This window comes from Punica granatum, chromosome 7 (assembly GCF_007655135.1).
Source record: "Punica granatum isolate Tunisia-2019 chromosome 7, ASM765513v2, whole genome shotgun sequence".
In the NCBI taxonomy this organism is placed as follows: domain Eukaryota; kingdom Viridiplantae; phylum Streptophyta; class Magnoliopsida; order Myrtales; family Lythraceae; genus Punica; species Punica granatum.
In genome coordinates, this window is record NC_045133.1 from 7,174,882 (window position 1) to 7,196,948 (window position 22,067).

Sequence of the window (22,067 nt, forward strand, 5' to 3'; positions counted from 1 at the left end):
ATACACTGATTGTGGGAGTAATCTTAAAAATCAGTTATTCAAAAAATCGAATTGGGTTTGTCGGATGTTGAATTTGAATAGAGGTTAGGAAAAAAAGGTTGCAGAATCAAATCGAGGATTGTGTATGTTGAAAAAAAAAGTCGTAAAATCAAATCGAGGATCGTGTACGTTGGACTGCTGTCGTGCCTGTGGGGGCGCATAAGCCACTTGCATCATATGTCAATCGGTAGGGTAGGGGGGTAATACACTTTTTCCAGCTGGGTCGGCGTACCCTAAAAGGACCCAGCGGCTGAATCCTCCCAGTGGGGATATACACAACCACGTGGCCACGTCAGCATATGAATCCGAATTCGATCGATATTCGATATGCTTTACATACAAAATACAAATATATATATATATATATATATATATGTTTGTATGTATGTATTATGATTGAAGATGTTACAGACAGATTTCATGCAGACAAAATGCTGTACGTCGACAACATTATTAGGACATTTTTGTGTTCCTGTACGTCATTCTTTGGACAATGTTGTCACCTCCGAATTTGATTTCACTAATCAATTCTCTTTTCCACTACAATCATTTCAAGCGCAAACTTTCTCGCCAATGTCTTGATCAATGGCAACCGTACGAACTCAAATCGAACAACTCTCCGACATAATAATCGGGTGCGAATTTACCTATTGGCTCTGCAGCACCACGTAAAACATTCGGACTCTCAAAATCGTAACTTTCTCAAGATTGATCTCGAGATCACCCAATTAAAAGAAAAGATTAGAATTTCATCGCGAATATTTGAAGTATGAATAATCCAATGTCCAATTTAAAAGTTTAAACTAATAGAATATATATTCTATTATATATTCAAAATTATTTTTGTATATTTTTTGTGTGTAATATAGAATCCTTAACATATATCTTCACGCCATCGTGGATACAAAGCTGGGATATTGACGCAATTGTCTTATAAATTCGGGATTATCTTTATATATATATATATATATATTTTTTTTTTCTATATAGGATCTAGAATCCTTAATAAATAAGATGTTTATTTATTTATTTATTTATGTAAGTTTCCTGTACGTACGTTGGGCCTATACAATACAAAGGCATGAGGGTGTCTTCCTCGGCCCCTCCTAAGCCATTCCTTCACCCTGCCCACAGATAATAAGCACATCTTCCAATGTGCAGCCTCTTTCTCTCTCTGTTTTTTTTTTTCCAAAAAGTACCAGAACTCCGTTGATTTGAATTTGAGATAAATTACAACTCGTGATTTTTTGATAAATAATATGACGTGGTTCATTTCGTGAAACATAATGGACATTACAATTAATTTTTTCATTACTTTTGTTCCTCAAACTTTTCTTTTTATCATCATTACCCTCAAACTTTCAATTTTTTTGCAATTTGATCCTCAAATTCGAAAAAAATGGGAGGAAGGGACTTGGGCCGCTAGTCGGCGACCCCGACCCCACCACCAAAGTTGTCGACACCCACAGAGGATATCAGAAACCTCGAGGGTGGGGTCGAAGTCTCCAATTGGGGGCCCTATCTCTCGAATTGACTGAGATCTCGAGTTTGAGATCCCGATTGATTTAGGGGCGGCGCCGCCAATTTGCGGCCCCGTCCCCACCTCCATGGTTGTCGGCATCTTATGTGGGTGCATCCGACCTCGATAGTGGGGTCGGGGTCGTCGACCGATAGTCCCAACCCCTTCTCCTTTTATTTTTTTTTTTTTATTTTTGGAATTTTATGACCAAATTGAAAAAAAAGTTGAAAGTTTGAAGGTAATAATGAAAAAAAGAAAAGTTACCAAAAGTGACGAAAATATTAACAGTGAGATCCATTATGTCTGGCGAAGTGAATCACATGATGTTTTTTGTCTATAAAAAAATCACGGGATTTAATTTATCTCAACATCAAATCACAATGGAGTTTTTATACTTTTTCCTTTTTTCTCGCCCCCTAAAAAACAAAAATAAATTTCTTGTCATAATGGAGACAGCATTTTTGTTCGCTCTACGTTCTTTCCACATGAAATGCGCTCCTTCAGAGTCTTGACCAGACTGTGCAGAGTGTTTCTCAATAACATAACTAATTCGTTACAGATGACATCTATTTTTGATGAAATGATTTTTCAAAAATTGCACGGATCACATTGCTAGAAAGAATATTGTTGAAGAGCCAAATCCTTTTCAAGCTACTTAAAGGAGTAGGATCGTGTGGTTTTCGTTTGTTGATAAGTTTGGGATGCTTTTAACCCTTTTCTTTTCTTTTTCCTTTTCCCTTGAAGGAGGGAATGTTTTCTCCTATCCATAAAGATTTTTCACCAAATAATATTATCCAAAAAGTTGCTAAAGTGCTGAATATCCCTCTAGAAAAAGGAAATATTAAAATATTTCTAGTACAACATTTTTATTAGGAAAAATAACTTTTACCATTATATATTAACAATGGCTAGGTAAAAATACCCCCGCTTTGCCGGTGCAGCTCCAAAACTGTCTCAAATGATTGTTACACATATGTAATATATTAAGAAGTCATTATTTCTTATACTCGTTTATTAATATTGATAATATCTTAAAATTGTGTATTCAAAGTGTTCATAAGTCCATGAATTATACTCATATAAAGTTCATGAATCATAAACTAATTATAAAATAACTATCATTATTATCTTGAATTGATCTTATTATAGAAATTCAAATATTTGAAACAATCGAACATATAAAACAACCGACAAAAATATAGTATGGAGTTATTATTTGAAGTATGATAACCCACACTTTGTTGCACGTCAATTTCTTACGAAATCTAACCATCATATCGAGACAATTGCACGTCTATTTCTTATGAAATCTAACCATCATATCGAGACAATCTCTTTTTTTTTTTTTTGTATTTTCCAATACAAAGACACATGAATGTATCAATAATTTTTTACAATCTTTAAATATATTCAACTTCTAGCTATAACTTTCAAGATAAATTAGCATCATGACATTATTTAATAATTAATTTTATAAATTTTTTCATTGGTACTAAACTTGACCTATGATTATCCCATCTATTAAAATATAGTATGATTTATTGTATAAATTTAGTTGAGTTCATTCTATGTTTGTTTATTTATTTATTTATAAGAGCTTATAGTGAGTGACAATTTAGTGCGAGCATATGTTTAATTTAAAATTTTAAGTTGGAACATGGTGAAACTCATTCTTCCTATATGTCATGTTTTTGTTAATTTTTCAATGTAAGTTTTAGTTTCACTCAAATATGGGGTTATTTATTCATATTATCGTTTATGAGATCATTATATTATTTTATGGAGTGAACTCTAAATGTATAAATGCGTTGACTTTTCAATATAAAGCTTTTTTTTAAGTAAGTGGTATAAATAACATTTGAAATTTTACAAATAATAAGTTAAGGGAGAACATGATATAGTTAAGACAATCAAAACACTTTCATTTTATAAATTTATGAAAAATAAATTAGCAACGAAATAAATGTTCATATATAGGTATAGTCAAAAGGGAAAATTTTTTAAAAAAGTACTGGAAATAAAAATTAGGAGTGAGAAAAAGTCTCACTCGCAACCTAAAATTTTGAAAAAATATATATCATAATTTGTGCATCTAATTTTTTATACGAAATTCTTTAATTTTTGAAAATAAACTTCTATAATGGCCGGATCATTTGGCTAGATGGATTAGCCAAATTATCTACAACCTTAATTTAGGTTGGATTTCAAAATACCGCCTTATTTGGATCGGATCTCAGAATCCTAAAAAAAAGAGGATAATTTTTTTAAAAAGAAATCTATTTTTTGGGTGAAAAAGATTTATTAAAGAACAAAAAGAGAAAAGGATGAGATAGGAAAAAATTCTCCACTCTCCCTCTAATCCCATAAAGGGACCTAAAATCACTTCTTACTAGTCCGCAAACCTGCGCTTCGCAGTGGGGATATTTATTCTTTTTTATTAATTTTTATTTTTTATTAAACATAATTTCATTCAACTTAGAATCGTATATATTATAAAATATGGAACCCTAAAATTAAAATATACCACATTTAAGAGGTATTTTAAATTTATTAGATGATATCATTAAGTGAATAACATCAAAATTTTGAATATTTCTAGGATTTAGAAATTCATTTAGGTTAGGCAATCTTTATTATTGGTTATGAATTATGGGAAAGGCTATTGAGAAGAAAAGGCAAGGAAAGAAAAATGGGGCCATTTTACTAGCAAAAGAAGGAGAGGAAACCAAGGAAAGAAAAAAGCACCTCCTACCAACTCAACTGATGTTGCTTCTTGTTTTAATCGCCAAGCTCAATTATTTATACATTTAATAGATATGTGAAAAATAGGAGAAAAAAGAAAGCTCTGCCAAAAAGATTTGACCTGGAGTATTGGGAGAAGAAAGAGCAGCGCCTTACCAAGGCATCCAATCCCATTTTTTTGTCTTTACAATGCAATTTAAATTTATTTGATAAAATTTAAGAAGAAGAGCTAAAAAAAAAAAGAAGAAACGCGGCTAGAGTATGAAAGAAGCCCATACTTGCTCTGTGACTCTGATAGACTCGTTTTTATTGTTTATTATAATATAATTTGAGGTCCGTCTTTTCCCAATCGCACCCTTCCTTTTTATTATTTTTTTTAAAAATCTTTGCCACTTTTTTTGTTATTTAATTTCTCCAAGGTGTCGTATCCGCTATTCAAAATTCAATAGGTCCGACTAATTGTGTTCAAGTTAGGTTAGTTCATTATCAGGTGAAACTCTCTAATTTGTGGATTTTCTGCATTCAAAAGAGTTGAATGCGAGAATTCACTTAAAATATTAATGTTACATGAGCAATTATTTTATTAGTGTCCATTTAAAATAAGAAAAATAGAGAAGAGGAAACTATAAATAAAGTGCAAAAGAGATACAATCGTATAGAGTGAGGCGGGTATTTTCTAATTATTACAATCTTTGTATTCTCTCATGTTCTATAAATATGGAGAAAGTATTGTATGCAACAGTAATATCATGTGGTAATGCCACGAGCCAATAAGAATTTATCATTTTGATTTTTAGTATTTAAGTAAAAAATTATTGACAACAATAATTCATTGCTGTAAAAAATAATATTTTTCATGTGTCTTATGGCATAATCCTACGTGGTACCATCATTGCACACAAGACCTTCTCATAAATATGTGCTAATTAATGATTTTAATGTAGCATAAGTTTCATCATGATTTCATTTTTACGAGGAACACTAAGATTTTGTATATCATTTCAGGTGGTATTTTAACACCTTATTTAGAAAATATATATGACTTTTATTTCTTATTTTCAAATCAAATCTTCTTCAATTATTTTCTCACAAGTCAATATAAGATTTCCATATATACAGAGTACTCATTACTAATATTCCACAAGTAAACCAGTTATTAACAATCTCATATAAAGCATTCGTTTAATCGGTGATGTTGTTCAATAAACTCAAGTATATAAATTGAAAATCTTTGGCAATTATATAATTTTTTCTTCTTGTGAGTAGGATTTTATAGTGCAATAATTTAATAAGATAGTTCAAGACCATGATCATAATATGTACTCATGATAGAAGTATAATAATAATATTTCTTACTAATTAAGCATATAAATAAGCTAATTCATACAGTTGAATTGTTTATAATTGATTCAAACAATACCTAATTGAAGTTGTTGTCTCCCGCTGCGAAGCGCTGGCCTTCATGCCTAGTTAATATCATTATTATGTTATAAATAGGAAGAATATCTACGTATACAATATTAAATATTGGCTGGTGAAAGTGTAGGGACGCAGTTGCAAATACTCAATTTCACAATTGCCACCACTCAATAGGCTAAGGATTGACATTTTGTTAATTTAACAATAGAGGGCATTGTTATTAACAACTTTTATCAATAGAGGATCATCCATCTATTTTCGGGACTTTTAGTATGTGATTAATTCATGTAAGCCAAATCATGGCAACATCAATTACCGTAAGGGGGAGGAAACCGCTTTGAATCTCGAAAAAAACGTAAGGAGGATTGATTTTACATGTTTTATCCTCTAAAATTATAGAGTAATGTCTTCCACAATTTTATTAAAAAATTATGGTATTCCCTATTTTTCTCACCTAAAAGCATTGTTATCAGAACCGGACCGGATTAGCCGGTTCGACCGGTCGGATCGAGAATCGGCACCATATTCGGTCCGGTTCGCCTGAAAACCGAAATTGCAACTTTGAACCGCCGAACCCATTGAACCGGTCAGTTCTATGGGTTTTATGGGTTTCCTATTTAATGTAAAAATTGGTTGGTCATGTAAGGATTTGAATTCATGACCTCTTACTTTTCATACTAGCATACTACCAATCAAGTCACCACCACTTTTTTGTTCTTTTAACTCTACTTTTAAGTACTTATTAAAATAAAATATTTATTTTGAAGTAAGAAATATTAAATATAGATACTTTCTTATACTATTGTTATATTTCGTTAAAATCATCATACTTTTATCTTAATTATCATAATTTTTTTAATAATATGAATATTTATTTTATTTTAAATAAACGTGCGGTCCTACCCATCGAATCCCCGATTGGACCCATAAACCCATGAACCCGTACCCCTTCCGGTTCATTATCCGGTCCGGTTCTGATAACACTGCTTAAAAGAGATTCATATTGATTGATTAAAAAAAAATCTCCGTCTTCGTTATTTGATTTAACTCGATTCTTATTTTTGGTGTGCGCGCTGGTATTCGAAAGTTTAACGGATTTGCAACAGGTACCCCTATTGCATTAAGCAAATTCTGTCTTCACCATCAAATCACTCGTAGGCGTTGTTTAGAGATTTAATTTGGAGGTTAGGGATTTTGGTTGTTCAGAGCTTCAATTTGAGAATTAGGTATTTCAATCCCACGACTTCTGTTAATGTAAGGGAAGAGAGGGAAAGAAAGAACACAAAATTTTTTTATTTTAAATTAATGAGATAGAGATATAGACATGAGAAAGGCACGTGAGACAGAAACAATAAAAAAATTCACGTCAGACAATTCTGTCTAAGATTTCATAGAACTTCGACGGAAGGGCTGCGCTTATGTAAATTTTAACGGTCAAGGGTTAAGTTGATGTAAAAATGGGTCGAAGTGCATTTGAGACAAATATCATCTCTTCAGGACCAATTTGCCAATTCACTCTAAATTTTTATCATAAATGGTACAAGCAATTAAATAATGAATTTACGTAAATCACATGAACAACAAATGACATCGCACTTAATGTGGAAAAAACTCTAGTTTAATAAAATCTCAAGAGAAGAATTGTGTACATCTGATAATTTATGTTTAGTAATTCAAAATTCATTTAAAGAAAACGTTTACTAATTCCAAGGAGCCAAGTCATGATTGCTAGCTGTTTCATTCTTGTTTCATTTCCTTACCAATAAAGGAAAGAAAGTTGACTATCAATTTGACAAAATGATCAATATTGATCATGTTGTCCTGTGTTATGGGCAATCAATTTTTTCAATGAATTGTTGAATCCCAACAGCTCAATCAATCACAGTACATCTTCTCAACACACCTCCTTAATTGATGTTCTTAAACCACCACGCATAGGAAAGTATCCTATGTAAAGGAATTCTTACACATTCATGAAAGTCAAACCAAAAAATAAAATAAAAGAAAGGAGCCGACATGTTAGGATTAATTAAGAGTGCAATATTAAATAATGTTGCGAAATCTCAATAAATTAGGTATCTATATTCTATATATTATGTAATACAAAATACTCCTGTAAGAGTTGATGAGAAGATTCCATTTGTACTATGAGGAGCTTCCATGTAATTGTATTGAAGCCACAAGGAATTTCCACATAAATTTCCTTTGAAGTCTTTCATTAAATGTATGCAGACTTTTCCAACATTTTACAAATTTTCATCCATGTTTAACCTGATTGTTTCCCCTCTCTACAAATCAAAATAAAGTTATGAATTTTGCCGTTTTCTTCAATTTTGCCACAAACTTTTTTTTAACAAATAAAATCATGAATTATTATTGAATTGCCACATCTGTTATTCGTTAATTATTTTATCTAATTTGCTGACATGGTAGGCAAACGGTGATGACCAAATAGAGAGATTAAAAGAAAACAAATTTCCCATACTTGCAATCCAGTTCGTTTCTTAGGTCCATCTTCGTTTTATGTACGTTTTTTATTACTTACCAGTATATGTAATTGTATAATATTAATTTCTTTACTTTTGATTTTTATACCAAAAAATATTTATAAGCTTTATTACAAAAATTACGCAATGGGCTATCTATATTACTAGTATATATGTATGTTATTCAAATCGACCTTTTTGTTTCAACTTTCTATGAACAATATGGCCCGCGGATGTAAATGAATTCGAGGAGAATCTCCAGTCAGTCTTCAGATCAAGCAAAGATCTGACTAAGTGTTTGACGTACCGAGTGTTTATTAATAGGGGCCTAGCTAGTTCAAACGTCGTTTCCACAAATATCAATGTAATGAATTATGAACTATATAAGGAACCTTCGGAGTGGAAAAAAAAAAACTCTATTATGAAAGGGATATTATTAAGGTTGACTAAAAAATAATCATTATGATTATTTTTTATTTTTACCATTAAATATTATTACATAACATTCAAGCCGTGCGATTGTTAAAAAAGTCTTTTACTTTAAGATTTATCTCCTTATAGCTTGATTATTCATATTTTTAATCGTACATGCGTTGAAAAAGTTTTTTACTTTAAAATTTATCCTTTATAATTTGACTTTCCGTATTATTAACCGTACATGTGTCAAAAATTTTTTATTTTAAGATTTATCTCTTATAGTTTGACTCTCCATATTTTCAATCTTGCATCTTCTCGATGATGCTTGTTGACGCCCATGAACGAGTTAGATCCGCTTCGATATTAAACCGAATCGAAATCTACATGTTTAATCAAATAAATAACAAATTTCTAACTTAAAAAAATGAAAAACACGAAGAATTATTGATCTAATTGTTCATTACACTCCCAGTAGAACAGAGAACACAATCCCTAAAATTGAATCGCAAAATTCATTATGATACCGGCACCGTCCTTCGATAGTTTGCCATGGATTTTGCTCGTGGGGCCCGACGAGTTTCTTGCTCTTTCCCGCTGAGGCGTCCTCCTGTTGAACCTGCAATCCCCAGAAATTCTTCTTCTTATGTTGCCTCTCTTCTTCAGCTCGCCAAGAACCTGCTCGGAAATCCCCTGTTTGTTTGTTCGCCGAGGAGGCAAGTTGCTTTTAATTCTATTTTTTTAATCAATCGAAATGCAATCAACAGATGTTGAAATTAAAGAACTTGTCAATTTTGTGTTCTATCTACTTTCTGGTCGGCAGATGAGCTTTCTTTGTTTATTATTTTTTCTTTCATTTTTTTATTATTATTAGTTATTTGATTGAACCGGTAAATTTTTGTTGAGTTTAATATCGAAGAGTGTCCGAATCTTTCATGGGCGTTACTGAGCATGGTCAAGAAGAGGCGTGATCGAAAATATCTATAGTGAAATTATAAAGAGTGAAGGTAAAAAATTCTTGGATTCGTGTACAGTTCGAATCTTACGTAAATGGATTTAACGATTAAGAAAGAAACAATCGTGATGATTATTTTTACTAATCAACCGTGATAGAATCTTTAATTATGAAAAGATTCCTTAATGATTGTTTGGATTGCAGGTTACGACGAATTATTAAGGAGTAGATATATATCCATAACCCGTAGAGAGTTGTGCTTTTTGCTGGATGATCATTAGATCAGCTATAATATTGGACCCTAACCTAAAGATCTTGCTTCTTTAAAATCATAGAGGAACCCGGTTCGTGTGAGAAACTATTTCTCACGTTGTAATCTCTTAATTTGATATAAAGCACTTTACTTTTTATTTAACTGATTCGGCTCGAATTGAATTAGTTAGAATTCATTGAACTTTCGGATACTATGGTATATACTAAAAAAAAAATCAAATTTCTTCCCAAAAGTTAATTGAATATAACTTTTTTTTTAATGAGTAAAAGGGGTTGGTTGGCGATGGCGTAGCAACACTGACATGGTATAATCATAGGGTCGAATCCCACCACCGAATGTTCGATTTTAGTCATAACTACATCAGGATCCAAGGGCACGGCTCTCCATCTGCAATTCCGATAAAGTATCGCTCATTCGCAAATCTACAATCATAAGACTACTACTGCTACAAGTGGTTTCGACAACGAATAAGAGGAACTTCCCCTTTATTAGCTCTTAGAGAAACTTGAAACTTTGACTTAATGCTGGTAATTAATCTAATATAACTTACAAGGACGAAACGTAATAAATTTTTGAAAGGACCGGAAAAGTTCATAAAATCCACATAGATAGATTTGAAAGGACATCCCAGGATGCAGCTTTATTTTATTTCCAAAATGGCAGCCGCCAGGATGCGGGAAGCCACTGGTTGAGCTTCATCCGACCACGCATGCTCGACACGTGGCATCATCAGAGGCACGGTCCGACGGTGCAGTAGAAAGCGACTGCTCGTAACCACTAGCACGGAATTTCTCCAGTGTGCATCTGCAGGTTTAACAGCAGACAGAAGAATCCTATGCCCCAATTTTCTTATTAACGAAAAAAAAAAAAAAGAAAGAAGAAAGGATCGTCTTTCATTTTTTATATTTCTTAGATAGATAGATTGTAGACATATTCCTTCTCAGAAACGAGAGATGGAGTTTGCTCCACTGGACTCTCACTTCTCGAGTCCGAATCAGAAGGTCCCGAGTTTGATTCGATATCGATATCTTAATTATTGATTCTTTTCTATAAAATAAAAAAAGAAAATCAATGGTTTTTTTGTTGTTGTTAATTTTCCATTAGATGAGATATATGAATCTCTTTTATTACATACGCAAAACGAGTAATTGATCGTCATTTTTTCACTCGAGATCGGAGCTACTTGATCGAGTTCGATAGCGGTTTCCACAATGCTTAGATTGATTGGGTTCAATGGTCTCCTTTTATATATTACAAAATATTAAAGCTCGCTTTCCTATAACTAATACCTTTCTTTGTCTGCCCCCATGTTCATCCTTGTCGCCTCATATTATAATAGAAACATATATGGTTTGGCATATATATTGTTTGTATACAAACTACAACGTACACCACTTCTCATAGAAAAGACAAGAGTCATCTACTTAGTTTTTTCATCGTAATGGACTCTATGCATTTTCCTACTACTAAAGGATAGGCGATGAATTTAATGGGATTGGTCTGATAGTTGAGGGCGCGACTTCCTCGATAAAGATCCAAATTTGAGGCACGCTCAAAATCATATTAGAAAATACACTCTATTACGCTACCTTCACGACTTATGTGATTGGATTGACTCGTTCTGTAAACTTACATGGTATTTATATGGATCATGTGAGACACTCCAGCAAAGCCCATACCTTACAAAAGGAAAAAAAAAAAGAAAGATAGAATTATTGATAACCGTAAACACATTATTGTGCATGACATTATATGTGGGAAAGATTCGAAATGATCAGACAATGAGTTTATGATTGAAAAAAAGCTAAGGGATATATATGTCTAGGATTATATATTTAGCTAAAAAAATATATGTCTGAAATTTTTTTTTCTCGATTATAAGGGATCATGGACTCAATATAAATTTTTTTTAAAAAAACTACATAAAGAGGTATAAATAGAGCGATTAGCGAGAATCAAACTTAAAGTTTCCTGGTCTCGAGCCTCTGCACTAGCTAGTCTTCTTTCTTAATTATGTTTACTTTTTGTGTAAAGACTTTATTTGCTAGCTTGTCTTACTAGGCACCTTTTTATTTACTGTTAAAATAGAGCAACCCACTCCATGAAGATAATATTGAAGCTTAAAAAGTATGTCCCGAACTTTTGCCTCCTGACAATTCAGTACTAAACTTCAGTAAACTGACAATGTAGTCCTGAATGTTAAATACTCATGTCACAATTGACCGACTTACGAGAAACGATCACAATGATTACCACTTGTTATATATTTCACATGAACAATAATCTTCCTCAATCATATTTGGAGCATGAAGCCTATAGAGCGTGGCTTTCCGCATGCTCTTTGAGGACCTCTTCGGCCACATCAACATTAGCATGAAGTATCTAATTCTCGTGAATATTGAGGATTCATACATAACATAAAATGATTACATGTGATGAGTATATGACAAAAAGCTCAAGAAATTAAAATTACAAGGTCAGAAAAAATTGAATCCTCCTAAGCATATTGCACGAGAATAATATTAAGGTGAAAGAAAACACCGAACATATAGGCACATATACAATATAGCAACAATTCGATGTTCCAATCAAAACTTTCTACCGTCACACATGAACCCTGGAGAGGGTCCTCAAGCCACATTCAATGTAGAACTTAACCATCTGATGTCGACGTTCAGAAGAGACATCGACGACTGAGTAAAGCAGATGGGGTCTTGAGCCGTACTCAAGCGTCAGGACGATCCAAGACTAACAGAGGTAGCAAAGATGACCCAAGACTAACCCTTAGTACTCATCGGTCATGGACGATCCTACTGTGAAGGAAGAGGAGAAAGAGGGAGAAAACCACCACTGGAGAGTAAGTACCACCCACAGATGGAGGGAGAGCTAGACTTTTTGATAGGGCCGATGTCAATAGGGCTATTTCTAGTTTGGACCTAGAGTGAGAGAGGGATGGACTAGTACATTGACATAGAAATAAAGGGTCATACGTAGTTTTACTAGATATCGAATCTGCAATGCTACTTTACTATACATTCTTTCATTATTAACAAGATCCTTTTTTATAAAGGAAGTGACGGAAACAGGACTATGTGGCAATTTTGTAAATTGTGAAGAATCCATTGGTCATCATTGTTGCCCATATGCAATAGCATGGCAGAACATGCATTTCATCCGCACCAGCGAAGTCGCTGGCATCTGCTCTGATTAAGCCCCGACCGAGATCTTCAGCCGCTGGTTCGAGCCCCGCCGAAGATGAGGATGATCGGTCCGAGCCGCATCGATGTAGCAGATATTTTCCCTACAAGTGCTGTCCAGGATGATTAATTAACGCGACCTTAAATCGGTTAATAAGGACAAAACAGTCAATTCGAGCACATGCTCTCCGATTTCAATCAATGTTGGATTTCGGAGATAATTAGGATGATTATGATGATGATGATGATGATGATGGCGATGGTGGATGATGGTATATGGATGAATGGCAACCGTCGTTATCACCCACCACCTTCTGTTCTCCCCTTTTCTCACTTCCCAAATCCCGCGTCTCTCCCTTCCTCTCTCTCTCTCTCTCTCTCTCTCTCTGGATTCCTCTTCCAATCAAATCGTCCCAATCTCTCTCTCTCTCTAGAAATTTCCTGCCCCCTCACACTGCGTCCACCTCACTCACTCTCTTTCTCTTCCGGAAATGGCGTTTGCACGAGAGTAGTGGAGCATGAGCTGCCACCTCCGCTCAATGCGCAATCCTCACACCGGTCCATCAGCTGAATCCCTTCCGACATCCAGAGGGTAAGTCCTTGCTTCGGTCCTTCATTGACTTGAGTGGTTTTCCCCTTGGGTTGGGCCCAGCGCCGTGGTGGAAGTGGGTTCGCTTTGATTGATTCCGACGAGTTGCATTTTCCCGTGGTATACTCTGAAATCGTCTTTACCTTTTTGTTGCTTGTTATGTAGAATTTCGTCCTTTTGGCGGGCTTTCCCCGGAAAATCTTGACCGCATTGATCTGTTTTCTTTTTGAAATGCGTGGGATTCCTCCAGGATCTGTGTTTAATTGACTGGCGGAGTAGCGATGAATCTTGATTGTCGAGATATGCTGTGGTTGTTTTGTTTGTTTCATTGTTCTTTGTGGATCACAGGTGAATTTCGGAGTACTGTTGTTTTCGCTCTCCGTGCTTGCGGTTCTTGGTGTTGTTGCTTCCCGAGAGATGCCGAGATAACGCTGATATGAGCCAGGCTGAAGGGTCGAGGATGAAGCTGCCTCTCGTCCCGCTCGCGACCCTCATCGGCCGCGAGCTCCGGAAGGAGAAGGTTGATAAGCCCTATGTGAAGTATGGACAGGCTGCTTTGGCGAAAAAGGGGGAGGATTACTTCCTCGTAAAAACTGATTGCCAGAGGATCCCTGGGAATCCGTCGACATCGTTTTCTGTATTTTCAGTACAGTCTCTTTTCCCTTCCCATCCGTGATTCTAGCTCGAAGAATGTTCTCCATTAGGAGCGGTCTCCACTTGTACTATGCCACCATATTTCAGTGTTTGAGTTTCCAAATATTAAGAAATTGAAGGATTTAAAAAGTTTTCAGCTTTGTCCCACTTTTCTTGCGCGATCGGGCGTAAAGTATTTCAATCTCCATAGTTTTTTCTGCGGTAAGGTGCAGCAGAGGAGCTCTTACTTACGATTTTCCTGGACAGATATTTGATGGGCATAATGGCATATCGGCTGCTATATTCACAAAGGAGAATCTACTTGGAAATGTTTTAAGTGCGATTCCTCAAGGTGCTACGAGGGAAGAGTGGCTTCAAGCTCTTCCCCGAGCACTAGTGGCGGGTTTTGTGAAGACCGACATAGAATTTCAGCAGAGAGGCAGGTTTTCTTTACGGTAGATGTTATTTCGGAAAGTCTGATTAGTTTGTGTTCTTACCCTGAGGCTTGTGTTTGTCCACAGGTGAAACTTCCGGGACAACAGTTACATTTGTTGTCATTGATGGTTGGACTATAACAGTTGCCTCTGTGGGGGATTCCCGTTGCATATTGGACACACAGGGAGGCGTGGTTTCTCTCTTGACGGTCGACCATAGGCTGGAAGAGAATGCAGAAGAAAGGGAACGTGTCACAGCAAGTGGCGGTGAAGTGGGAAGACTCAATATCTTTGGTGGAAATGAGGTATATATTCACTGATTCCTTAATTAATGACTTCTTAGAATGCGTCTTGCTGAGGGAGACAAAAAGAAAGGAAAAGGAAGGCAAGGAGAGGGGAAGGGGAGGGGAAGGGAAACGTCTATACTTATGGAAGAGGTGCGGACTTTGACTATAAGGACATCTCCTCAAGACATGTAGGGTCAAAGTATTTAATTACCTATTACATTTTACATTTCGAAGTTTCCACCTCCTCCATGTTGTTATGAAGGCTTCAGCCGCTCCATTCCCCTCCTAAAAGATTTCTTCCAAAGAGAGAAGCCTGTCTCCCTCCAGATCCTCCATTTCACAAAGTAATTGAGGAAAGTGTGGATTGCATAATAATAATTTCTTATTGTTTCCTCTGGATCGTAGGTTGGTCCCCTTCGCTGCTGGCCCGGTGGGCTATGCCTTTCAAGGTCAATAGGTGACACAGATGTGGGGGAGTTTATTGTCCCAATACCACATGTTAAACAAGTGAAGGTGAGTGCGGCTTTTGCTTGTACCAGATATAGTTTTGATTGTGGTATGTCCAAGTTTGTGATCCGAAGTTGAGGTACCATTTCTTGTTGCTCAGCTTTCAAATGCGGGGGGAAGGCTTATAATAGCATCTGATGGTATTTGGGATGCTTTGTCTTCTGATATGGCTGCAAAAGCTTGTCAGGGTGTGCCTGCGGAGCTCGCTGCAAAATTGGTGGTCAAGGTGATCTTTTAGCTATGAGCTGTGTGTAACTTTGTGAATTATTGCTTCGGTCTAAAATTGGTCTCTTGTTCTGCATGTGTAGGAGGCTCTTCGATCGAGAGGCTTGAAGGATGATACGACCTGCCTGGTTGTTGACCTTATCCCTTCTGATCTTCCTGTATTACCTCCGATAACACCCAGAAAGAAACCAAATTTGCTTGGTTCACTCTTCTTTGTAAAGAAGTCCCAGAATTCCTCAAGCAAAGCTACAAAGAAAACTCTTTCTGCTCTTGGGTTAGTGGAAGAGTTGTTCGAAGAGGGCTCTGCTATGCTCGCTGAGAGGTATGCTGGCCAAAACAATAACTCCATCTGTATCCAACCTTTTCTTTTTCTGCTATTCAAATCGTGGAACCTAATTGTCTTCCCATTCTCAAATTTGCAACCAAATGTAAAGCATTGAACTATGCTACCAGAGAACCAGAAAATATCCTAGATAGAAGTTCTTCGACAAAACAAACAGAGACGTCCCTGTACAATATTTTCAGCTGGCTGAGGTTTTCACGGTTCAAACACATAGAAATAAAGCTTTTGCTGGAAAAGATTCTACTCGAAGCCAGACAAAATTGGCCCTTAATATCTACACTATAGCTTTTCTCTGAAGCGGCTGCTCTTTCTCGAGCTACAGGTTGGGAAAAGACTTTCATTCTGGGAAAGACTCGGGGATTTTCAAATGTGCGGTGTGCCAAGCAGATCAATCTCCTTCTGATAACAAACCAGCAAATTCTGGCCCCACATTACAAACTCCATCGAAGCGGTGGGAAGGCCCTTTCCTCTGCACAAATTGTCAGAGAAAGAAAGACGCCATGGAGGGAAAGAGACCAAATACACCTACAGTGGCTGCATAGAGAAAACCAATCCTGAAAATATAGGTAAATATTTATTGATGTGAATTTTTTACCCCTCGTTTTTTCTGTTTTCCTTGTTTGCTCCCCTGTGGTGATAGCCGTACGTGCAGAGAGGAATTAAAGATGTGTAACGATGAAAAAGTTACTTGTTCGGGTTTCTGGTCAGGCGTTCGAAACTGGACTAACTTGCTCTTGAGACAATTGCTGTCTCATGAAACATGTTATGATGGTTTGTTTTGATTGCTAACTTCTTAGAAAATTGTAGGAAATATCCAAACATGAGTTTTGGATGAAGCATGTTTCTTCTGTTTGGTCTAGTGAAATGGTTCTTCTCCAAGTTTTTGTACGATAAAACTTCAATTAATTTTGTTAATGCTTTGATCTACTTTGGAACCTTGTCAATGTCTCTAAACTAGTGAAACTAAAGGGGGTTGCCCTCGTAATCCCGAAAGACTTCAAATGGTATAAGCTTTTTTTTTTTTTTTTTTTTTTTTTTTTTTTTTTATCTATATCTTCCTTCCCTGAGAATCGCCATTGATTTTATGCTTTCATGAAAAAGGCATAGGAGAGATGATTGATTATGTTCTTTTAGCAGAATTGTACGGGGATTTATGGCGAAAAGAAGAAAAGTAGAGAGTGGTGGTTGTTACCTTAATCTACTATCATGTTTCTGATACAAAAGATCATTCAGATCATTAATTAATGAAAAATAATGTTTTATAAATATATCTTTTTTTTAATAAATATGGTTTATAGATATCTATAAAAAGTAAAATTGTGATGAAATATTCTGTTCGAGCTATATAATAGTAGAGAAGAGAATAAAAGAGAAACAGAGATAAATTAAATAATTAAAAGGTCAAAATAAAAAAAATGAAGATATGTAATATTGTATTGTACACTTGATTCAAGTGATTCGATGATGTTTTCTCTTAAAAAAAGTTTTAAGTTCAAGTTTTTCGAATTAAGAAAATCAATGTTGGGACAATTTTACCTTTTAGTGAATCGATTTGGTTTAAATTAAAGTAGTTGAGTAGATTAGATTTTCAGATACGAATGTGCATGTCGAGTAAAAAGGAATGCACTTTCGTTGTCTCTCTCTCAAAAGACGTTTCGATGGGACTGCACTACTTTTATTTACTTGTAATTTTCTGGAAATCAATCCAAAGCACCAATAAGAAAAACACTTGGACCCAGTTTAACCATAGAATCTCCTGCCCACAAGTTGTTAACAGTACATTTGATGATAAAGTTAATTTGATTTATATTGCCTTTGGTAACAAAGTTAAATTTGATTTAATTTAATTTAGTTTGATTTGAGGAGATGAAGAGAAAAGTAGTTGGGAAAAGTATGTAAGAGAATTTGAGAAAGAAAATAAAAAAATAAATTGAACTGAGGAAAAAGTGTTGAAATTGAGGAAAAAATATTAAATAATTGAGAGAATTTAATATTAAAATATTAATTATAATACTTGATAAGAATAAGTATGAAAGAGAATTTGAAGAAAAAGATAAAAAATAATGATTGTGTTGTTGAATTAAGGAAAAAGTTAAAGTTAAAGTTAAGTTAAATTTGATTTTGTAAACAAATATAGCATTAGTTTGATTTGAGAAGATAAAAGACAAATAGTTGGGAAAAAAAGTAATGATTGTGTTGTTAGATTGAGGAAAATATATTGAATAGTTGAGAGAATTTAATGATTGTATTGTTGAATTGAGGAAAAAATGTTGAATAGTTGAGATAATTTAGTATTAAAAAATTTATTGTAATAATATATAAGAAAAAGTACTAGAGAATTTAAATAAAAAATTAAAAAGTAGGAATTATGTTATTGAATTAATGAAAAATTAAAGTAAATAAATTAAGTTCGATTTGATAAATAAATAAATTATTTTATAGTATGCACCGAGTCGTTTACCGGGATCGGCATAGTAGAATTTGGTGGACGTTGCAAGATCTAGCAAAAAATACTACTACTTGCAGTCAATAAATCGGTTGATGAAGTCGAAATAATTGATGAACTTGATGTAGGATTTTGGAAACTCATCTTTGAAGTCCACATCAAGAGGATGGTTGTTGAAATTCCTGGGCAAGAACGTCATTTATTCCTCCATTTCGTCGTGGGACAAACTTGGCAAACCCAGAAAGATGGTTTTCCGACAACATTGTATCATAAACGAAGTTTATTATCAAGTAGGGCCAATTTCATATCCCGCAACTTCTTCCATCCTCCTCGACTAAGTCCCTACATAAGAGCTCATTGATGGAGTATGCATCAACCCTTACAATGTGCACGAGCTTATTGTTGTCGTAATTGACTCTTTGCGCGTAGCATTCTTGCAAGACTTACGATTTTTTTGAAGATCAATGATTAGTGAATAATTACCTTTGTGCTTTGAAGGAAATCAGTGCGAATAATTAGTGAAAAATTATCAAACTATTAGAAGGAGAAAATCAACTGTATTTCTCATATTTTTGTGGAGCACATCATGCGCATATATTCACTGTCCTCCTCGACCTCTTTCATCTCGAAGATCTTCACGTCCCCAAAGTCATATAATACAGAAGGTCAATTTTACAGCCCAGGGGAATTGTAGTAAGGTACAGAGAAGAGTTCTACATAACTATTTCTATTGCTCACAGTTGTTGTGGAATTGTCAAAGCGAAGATAACCCCTTATGTATAATATATATGAAGTACTCACAATATTCCAACTAACCAAATTAGTAAATAATAGAGACTAGTAGAATAAATGGACCAAACTTACCAGCACAATTTGTGTACGGCCAGGCAGCCAGTTAGATATACTGGTGCATTCGTAGTGAACGAATATCGGAGTAGGAGTGTGCGGCGATGTGTCGAGCTAGTAAATCGATTTTATCCATGAGATTATTTTATGCAGCTGGGAGATTTTAGAAAGCTACAACGGTTAAGTGAGACACTATTTGTTAGCAGTCTTGGAATCTAAATCTACAGCAGGTAATTATAGACTTTTGAAGCATAAGGAAGAGAGTTGCAATATTCTCATACTCTTGCAAATTCCTTTTGTTTTATTTTATTTTAGAAAAAAAAGCCACATTTGATTATGAACCTTTCATTGATTTTTGACTTTCGTCGCGGACCTTATTTACGTTGCACCATTTGTTTACTTCAGGCCTCCAGTCGACTTTTCTATATTGAAAACTATTTTTTTAAGTGAAGGGATGATCGATGAAGAGAAGAGAGAGGGGAATGGGGGCGGCCAGAGCTTTGTCGGCGGCTACCCTCCCTCGGCAAGGTCAACTACGACCTCTGAAGTCACCGACAACCTCTCTGGGGAAGGGGTGGCTGCCAGTGAGGTCCCATCCCCCAACGAGGTCAAGGTTGGATATTCATGGGGAAAAGGGCCTCGTTGGACTGAAATTCCATTGTCACCCTTGCCCCGACGAGGCTGGGATCATTGACGGCCTCGACGGGGATGGGGTTGCTGTCGGTGAGGCTCCCATTGTCCCCTCTCCTTCTTCCTTTCATATATTATTTGAAAAAAATATATTGAAAACTATTTTTTTTTAAGTGAAGGGAAGGTCGACGAAGAGAAGAGTGAGGAGGATGGGGCGACCAAAGCCTCGTCGGCGGCCACCCTCTGCTGACAAGGTCACTTACGACCTTTGGAGTCACCAGCAACCTCTCGGGGGGAGAGGTGGCTGCCAGTAAGGCCCCATCCCCCAATGAGGTCGAGGTTGGGTATTCTTGGGGGAAGGGGCCTCATTGGATTGAAATTCCGTTGTCACCCCAACCTCGAGACTAGGATCACTGATGACCTCGACGGGGATGGGATTGCTGCCGGTGAGACTCCGGTCGCCCCTTCCCCGTCTTCCTTTCATATATTATTTGAAAATATTCTTGAAGGAAAATGGAGTTTTTGATGGAAATTTTGATGGAAGGACTGAATTGAACAAAAGGAGCAACGTTTAGGACGAAGTAAAAAGGGAAAAAAAAGGGACAAAAATGAAAAAGTAAAATATAAAGTTGAGATCAGAAGCGACTTTATTTTCTTTATTTTATTATTTTAATTTACTATATCAGATATTTATTCAATTTTTATATGAACTAGAAAAAAAAAAAGATAAAGGCCTTTTACTTTCTCATTTTGTTTTTATTAGGCAATTTAAAAATAATTTTTCCTCTTGACTTTGCTTCCTCTTAATTACTAAATCTATATTAGTATAACCTTCATTTAATTTTAATAAAAAATAATTTTGTAATTGCTCATTTTGTTTTATTAGACATTTATAAATACCACTGGTGAATTGACGATCCATTTTACTTGGGCACGTTTCTTTTTTAGTAATTTTAAGTAATGGAAATTTCCAAAATTCAGTGCTCTTAGTCAAATTTTGGGGCGCTTCACATGGCCGGTGGAAGCTATATAAATTATAAAAAGCAATTGATCCCTAGCCGTAAGATATAGATATCCTAAGTAAAAAGAAAGGGTAAAGCAACAGAATTGTTATTACTACATTTCCCCAACCCGCTCTATGTCGCGGGTCAGAAAACTTTTTTTCAATATTTTGATTTATCTTACAAGCTTGTGTGATAACGAATATAAAGTATCAAGGTTGTCAGAATAGCGATTCTAACTAAAATCAATCGAGAGTCGCAGAATTAAGAATCGTAAAATTTTATATGTAATTAAAAAATAACATATATATGGAAATCAAATCACAATTTATAATTCAAAGTTTCAAAATAGAAATAAAAAGTTAACAATATGACATATGATGAACAAACAGATCAAATGTCATCCAAATCTCCATCGCCAACACCAACATCATCTAAGCACAACAGAGCAGCAGCAGAGAGCTCGAAGCAGACGCCGTGTTCAAAGGACGATGATTACAATCGGTAATTTCAACCAAAGGAGGAAGGACGACAATTACAATCGACAATTTGAGCGGGGAATGAAGGCAATTTCAACAAGAGAAAACAAGATTTGAGCAATGGGAGAAGCTAAGGCTGGATTCTTTTCTTTCTTCTAGAATTGAGACTTCGACAGAGCTCAGAAGTCATGAATCGATTCTCCATTCATTCGTCAATCAATAGAAGAGGAAAAAGTAATCTAGCCGGGCTACTTTATGAGCCGAACAATTGGACTGGGCTTGATCCAATTTTTAGTTTTGAGCCTAATGTAGAATAGGTAAAATTGCACCGATTCTTCGACTTTGGACACGATCCTATCACGATTCTAAGATTTCAATTTCTTAGGTGAAATCGAAATCACTAGTCCCCTTGTGAATCGTAGAATATTGCGATTCTACGATTCAATTCGCGAGTCTAACAACCATGTAAAGTATAGGTGAAACTAATGAGTAGAATTTGTAAACTCATTCATTTTTTTTAAAGATTATAATGATTAATATTTAATATAGTATTGAAGTGACATTTTACCTACTACTTTTAATATGAATTTTCAATATTTTTA

General features: G+C 35.2%; 1 protein-coding gene across 9 annotated transcripts; it reads left to right on the forward strand.

Annotated features, from left to right (window-relative positions):
* Positions 1 to 13,375: 13,375 nt before the first annotated feature.
* LOC116214046 (probable protein phosphatase 2C 5) lies at positions 13,376 to 21,795 on the forward strand. Of its 9 annotated transcripts, XR_004158222.1 has the most exons (11): positions 13,376 to 13,637; positions 13,983 to 14,280; positions 14,535 to 14,706; positions 14,789 to 15,006; positions 15,394 to 15,501; positions 15,596 to 15,721; positions 15,804 to 16,042; positions 16,386 to 16,629; positions 19,803 to 20,078; positions 20,160 to 20,431; positions 21,379 to 21,795. XR_004158222.1 is itself a non-coding variant. In XM_031549277.1 (9 exons), exons 2-8 carry the CDS (start codon positions 14,071 to 14,073, stop codon positions 16,603 to 16,605), a joined length of 1,293 nt encoding a protein of 430 aa, XP_031405137.1. In that variant the 5' UTR covers positions 13,376 to 13,637; positions 13,983 to 14,070; the 3' UTR covers positions 16,606 to 16,629; positions 21,379 to 21,795. The 9 variants fall into 9 exon arrangements, 4 of the variants coding, with proteins under 4 accessions (XP_031405137.1, XP_031405135.1, XP_031405136.1 ...); XR_004158224.1 differs by lacking the exon at positions 20,160 to 20,431; XR_004158220.1 differs by lacking the exon at positions 21,379 to 21,795 and having other exon boundaries at positions 20,160 to 20,573.
* The last annotated feature ends 272 nt before the right edge of the window (positions 21,796 to 22,067 follow it).